Below are 6,000 nucleotides of genomic sequence, written 5' to 3' on the forward strand. Positions count from 1 at the left end.
CTGCTGGGGCATTGCATAGACCAAATGGCATAACAGTATACTCGTAATAGCCAGACCTAGTGTTAAATGCCGTCTTCCATTCGTGGTCTTTCTTAATACGTATTAAATTGTATGCACCTCTAAGATCCAATTTAGTGAATACAGTAGCATGTTTGAGCCTGTCAAATAATTCCGTAATTAAAGGTATAGGGTATGCATTTTTGATGGTGATTTTATTCAGACCTCTATAATCGATACACGGTCTTAAATCATCTTTCTTCGATACAAAGAAGAACCCTGCTCCAGCCAGAGAAGAGGATCCTAACAAACCCTTTTTCTAGTGATTCCTTAATATACTCCTCCATGACACGGTTTTCTTGAACCGATAAAGGGTACACCCTGCCCTTTGGAGGTATAGTATTAGGCAATAAATAGATAGCACAATCGTAGGGTCTGTGATGCGGTAATTTGTCAGCCTCTCTTTTATCGAAGACAGTCTTGAGAAATAAGTACTGAGGGGGTATAACAGTAGACAAAGGAGGAGTAGTAGGAACATTAATAGAATTCAATGGGGTGACTTCAATAGTAAAAGACTCGTTGCCCTGACTCCCAGTCGAAAATGGGATTGTGAGTACGTAACCATGGGTACCCTAACACGACGTGAGAAGAGGGAGAGGTGATGACCTGGAACCGAATGGTTTCAAAGTGTAAAACCCCTGTATACATGTGTAACGGTACAGTTTCATGGGTAACAACTGGAGAACTTAATGGTCTGCCATCTATGGCCTCAACGGCCAAGGGTATCTCCTTCTCTCTTATGGGAATGTTGTTTTTCTTAACAAAACCAGAGTCTATGAAATTATCAGCTGCCCCTGAGTCAACCAGAGCTTGTATGTGCTCAGCTATGCAACTCTCTCCCATATGAAAAGAAACAGGGAGAAGCAACCGGTTAGGAGGCAATTTAGGAGACTTAGATATCACACCCAAGGCCAGTCCCCTATAGGGTCTTAGGTGCGAGAGTTTTCCGGAAGCACGGGACATTCTTTTATCATATGGTCTCTCCTACCACAGTATAGGCAGAGTCCATCCCTTCTCCTATGCAATTTTTCAGTATCAGAGAGTTTGGCAACCCCTAATTGCATGGGTTCCTCCTCAGATACTTTAACACTCTCAGGTTTATCAACTCTGGGGTTAATAGGTGTAACTAAACGTCTATTCCTGTTTTTAGTATAGAGCCTGTCACAAATGCTATTATCTATATCAATGAGGTAGTCAATAAGGTCCTCTAATGCAATAGGAAGCTCCCTAGCTGCTACCTCATCCAATATAGTGTCAGATAAACCTTCCATGAATGCAGTAGTTAACCCATTGTTGGTCCAATCTACCTGTGAAGCAAGGGTACGAAACTGAATGGCATAGTCTGCAACAGACCTAGAACCCTGTTTAATTCTCATTAATGTTCTGGCGGCATTCTTTGACCTTTTAGTTGTGTCAAAAGTTCTGCGAAAAGCTGTAAGGAAACTATTGAAATTATGTACCATAGGTCCATTAGCCTCCCAAATAGGATTTGCCCACTCAAGTGCTTTATCGGTAAGTTGGTGCATAAGGAACCCTACTTTAGACCTATCTGTGGGAAAGGAACGTGGATACATTTCAAAGTGGAATTCTATTTGATTAATGAATCCTCTGCAAGTCTTAGCTTCCCCTCCATACCTAGGAGGGGGTGTTAAATGGGCCAAAGCATTAGGCAAAGTAGATACATCAGGAAGAAGAGGAGCAGGAGGATCCGGTACGGTTACTGAAATAGTTCTAGATAAGAGCATTTGGAGAGCCTGGGCTATCTGATCCATACGGTGATCCTGCTCTATAAATCTAGCCTCATGAGAAGCCATCTGCTGAGCTAAATCTGCGGGGTCCATGGCCCTATCGTAATGTAACGAAAATATACCCCAACACGCAGGATTCAACACAACAGAAGACAACACAGAGGGGAGATACGTCTACCGGACCTTAGAATGGCCGGACTCGACGTATATGAGAGGAGTACAGAGTCGGGAGCGATCCGAGGTCAAGGGCACAAAGAGACAGCGTAAACTAAGACTAGCCGGGGTCTGGTACACAGTAAACAGCAAGCCGGCAAACAGAACCGATAAGGATAAAGAGATAACGTAGTCAGAAAACAAAGCCAAGGTCAAGTACGAAGGAACAGAACTGAACACAACAAGAGCTAAAGGGAACTAAAACAGAAACCACGATAGGGCAAGGAACTAAGGGAAAAAGGTGAGTATATATACCTTAACATCTATTTTGATTGGCCCCTGTCATATCCACGCCCCCAAAAGGTAAGTGTATGGGGAGTGTGGCATGACAGGGACCAATGGGAGGCCTTTGCCAATTTAGGCTCCCACTGTCCCTTTAAGAGCGCGCCCGATACCCGCGGCACGCTCTTAGAGTCAGGCGGGACACGTGACCGCTTCTTGCGGTCACGGCCCGCCTTCCTGTCACAGACGGCGGATGAGCCGCGCGCGGCTCGTGCAGCAGCAGGACCGCGCGCGGCTTGAACAGAGGACCCCGGCCGGCCCCTGGAACGGGTAAGTACCGCTACATCTTAGTATTCTATTCTTCAATAACCTGGCACTAATATATGGATTGTCCTGAACCTTGGGTTCCGTATCCCAAGTGTCCATAGTATCCCAATTGCTTAAATGTCAAGTTTCTCCTGTTCTATTTTCTCACATGGCTATTCACTAAAGTGTGAAACATTGGGAAATCAAAGTGAATGCTAAGTAATTTTCAAATTTAAGACAAGAGTAGCTGATCTGGAAGCCTAGCTGGCTTGGGAACATTTTCCCATTCAATTATTTGGACCTTAAATTTAAAATGTACTTTGAATCCCTGCGATGTATACTACAAAACTTTCAGATTAATAAACAGCACACCCAAAAATATATGGTTTTAAATTGTGCCAGGATACTTAAAATCACGTATCTTTGCAAACAAATATAAAGATTGAATGACACCATATGGCCATATTGTGTTAAGCCCACCATATGCGTTTGTTATGGCAGGTCATTTTAAGTAGCTCTGTAAAATTTAAAACTTAATTATTTTTTGTGTGTGTGTGCTGTTCTCTTATCTGTATTTTGTATATACTATTGTATTTACACCTGCACCGCTACTTAGAAATGTATATTCTGGGTGTATTCCCCAATTACCCTAGTTTCTGTATACAAACAACTGGCAAATGTGTTAGAGATCCACTGGATTACCCCAACATCTTGCTTAGATGGTCTTCAGGGAAGATCTTTGAACACTTTCATCAGCAGCCGATGAGACGGTCCTTAGAACTATACTCAATAAAAACATGCTGTCATGAATATACTTTTCTCGATCTTGTATAAATGATGATGAAAACGCACCTTTCTACTGGAAACACATAATGCTACAAAGAAAAACTGCAAAACTGCCAACGCACTTTTTCCTTAACCATTTCTTTAAAAATTCTTAAATAAATGATCATATAGGCCTCCGGGGAGCAGCTGTTAATAAACAAGACACCTCTTTAAAATTCTTTTCATTTTTCTTACCTATAGTCTTAATCGGTTTGGCTTTTTTATCTTTTTTATGCTCAGGGACGAAGCTAAACCTATGTCATATAACGTTATTTACACATGTTGTCCTTAAATTAAGTTTTTTTGAACTTAAGCTACTGAGTCTTGTTATCCATATATTGTACATAATGGATTGGCAGATATATATTTAAACATAAATGTTTAGGCCAGGTGTCTCAAAAGGTCCACGCAGCTGTCAGGTGAAAGAAGTTTTGTTTCACGCTTGTCCTATTTATTTAACCCCTTAAGGACCAAACTTCTGGAATAAAAGGGAATCATGACATGTCATGTGTCCTTAAGGGGTTAATTGGGACAAGGGTGACCAACTAATGGATAGCAAACCTTCTGTTCTTCAGCAAACATGTCATACTATCCAGTAAAGGTGAGCACTTCATTATGATGACCAGCACATTTTCTTTATTAGCACATTAGTATAGATAAAAAAGAAGCAATGTTTCAGTTCAACAATATTCATCGTGTGTGTCCGGTATCTAGATACACAGAAGTTCTGTGTGCATGTGGACCTTGTCTAATTTAATCTACAATTTCTACTGGGATGCTTTTTTGGGGGGGGGGGGGGGACAGAATGCAAAGGTTGCCCGATGCGGCACAAACATACAGAATCTTACTGCCATAGCTTGAGTTGAAGCACCTGAGAATTGCATGGGGTAGCAATCTCATTTTTGTTAGATCTATTGACTTGCATAGTATTGGCTAGCACAATGTGTAGGCAACATTTTCATCTGAGAAGCTGTGGAAAGTAATATTTTATTTCTTTTGGCCCTTAGTTCCAAGAAAAAAGGAGCAGTAAAGACCAGCGAATGTTACTACTGGAGATCCAACGGGTGCAGTTTTGGAGATAAATGCCGCTACAGACATATCCCTGAAAATAAAGGGGTAGACAAAAAGCAGTGGAAATGCTGATCTAATCAATACTCCGACACAGAGCAATTTCAGATAAAATATCAAGAACCAAGGCCAAATGATTCCAAGATGGATGTCTCTAGGTCTGCCAGTGATTTGATGAAACTTTCTGCAACTTATCAAATGTTCTGAAATGAATCATGGTTTGCACATCTTTATTGCTGTGGAACTTCCTTGGCTCTTATTTCTTTGTGTTTTAACGTCTCCTCTTCGGCTCGTCACAATGATGATATCTAGAAGCGTGGATCTGAACATGCACTTTAATGTAGAACACTGAACGATTGCATGAACTGCTACCTGTTACAAATCAAGCCTTTGATATGCCTTGAAATACTGGAATTACAGTAAAACCATCCTCCAACGTTGCAGAACATGACTTGCTTGGGAGAAGAAGAATACGTTACCAGCTGAATTCCGGGTTTCTAACCCATTGGTCCTAGACTTCTCCTTTCACTAGGGTGACTTGTTTCAAAAATATTTATTTTCCAGTAATTACACAGCCAGAGCATATATTTGTTCTGTTTTAATTTAGCATTATTTTGCCATCAGGCGAAACTATTAACTGTAATGGAAAAGGGGCCAAAATGTAACACCAATCATTCTCGGAAACATTATGGTCTAAGACGGTAGATAATATTTTCTGAAGTGCCTTATTTTATACAGATTTTTGTACATTTGGAATATTCACACTGTATTATTAATTGACCAGGGGGTGTTTTAATTGTGTCATTCTTTGCTAAGTGTTGCTGTATGTTTTTGGCGTAGAAATTTGTGACCCACTATCAACAAGTGATGCCAACTAGTAAAGAGTCTGCAACGCCCGGTCAGTCTTTGCCAATGTAACTAACTTTCTTATAAACCTGTTTATTTATTATTGTATGTTTTAATTGTTTGCACTAACTGCTGCTGTGTTTGTGTGCTGTTATGTTAATTACCTGTACACATGCCAACTTGGGGTGAAGCCGATGGCTTTAAGGCTTAATAGAAACCTGGGACTGGATTGAATATGCCATTATCGGCAGTACCGTGGAAGTAAACTCACAGTTTGCTCACCAAATTGTGAATTCTGTAGAAATGACAAAGGAATGAACATTTTAGGACAACATGGGCCAAAATAGAAAAATGTGCCTTTTTATTTTGCTTGCCTATTTTGGGCTGAAACTAATTCTCCACGGTTCTTGGTTTAACAAATAATGGCCGCTTTTTAATTACTGCTCAGGAAAATCCCAGAACATGCTGTGTCATAGAACAAATGGATCACTAAAGCATCTTGCTTCGATGGGCTTCAGTGAAGATGTTCGAACACTTTCATCAACAGCCTAGTTGACTTAAAAAAAAAAAAGATATATAAAAAACAGAAACCCCATTTATGACTTAAGTGCTAAGTTTTCTTCATTGCTGACCTCAGTGTACAATGCCTTGGATTCCATGTGATCAATAGTAAGACCCAGTAGGGATTTTCAGAAATATATATGAATATCCCATG

At 40.5% G+C, this 6,000-nt stretch overlaps 1 protein-coding gene across 1 annotated transcript in view; it reads left to right on the forward strand.

The window, feature by feature from the left end:
* LOC134574960 (uncharacterized) overlaps positions 1 to 5,414 on the forward strand; it is a 102,214-nt gene extending 96,800 nt beyond the window's left edge. The window contains exon 15 of the mRNA XM_063434063.1: positions 4,379 to 5,414. Coding sequence (XP_063290133.1) covers positions 4,379 to 4,514 — 136 coding nt within the window. The 3' untranslated portion in view covers positions 4,515 to 5,414. The remainder of the gene's footprint in view (positions 1 to 4,378) is intronic.
* Positions 5,415 to 6,000: the final 586 nt, after the last annotated feature.

Source organism: Pelobates fuscus, chromosome 10, assembly GCF_036172605.1.
Source record: "Pelobates fuscus isolate aPelFus1 chromosome 10, aPelFus1.pri, whole genome shotgun sequence".
Taxonomy (NCBI): Eukaryota; Metazoa; Chordata; class Amphibia; order Anura; family Pelobatidae; genus Pelobates; species Pelobates fuscus.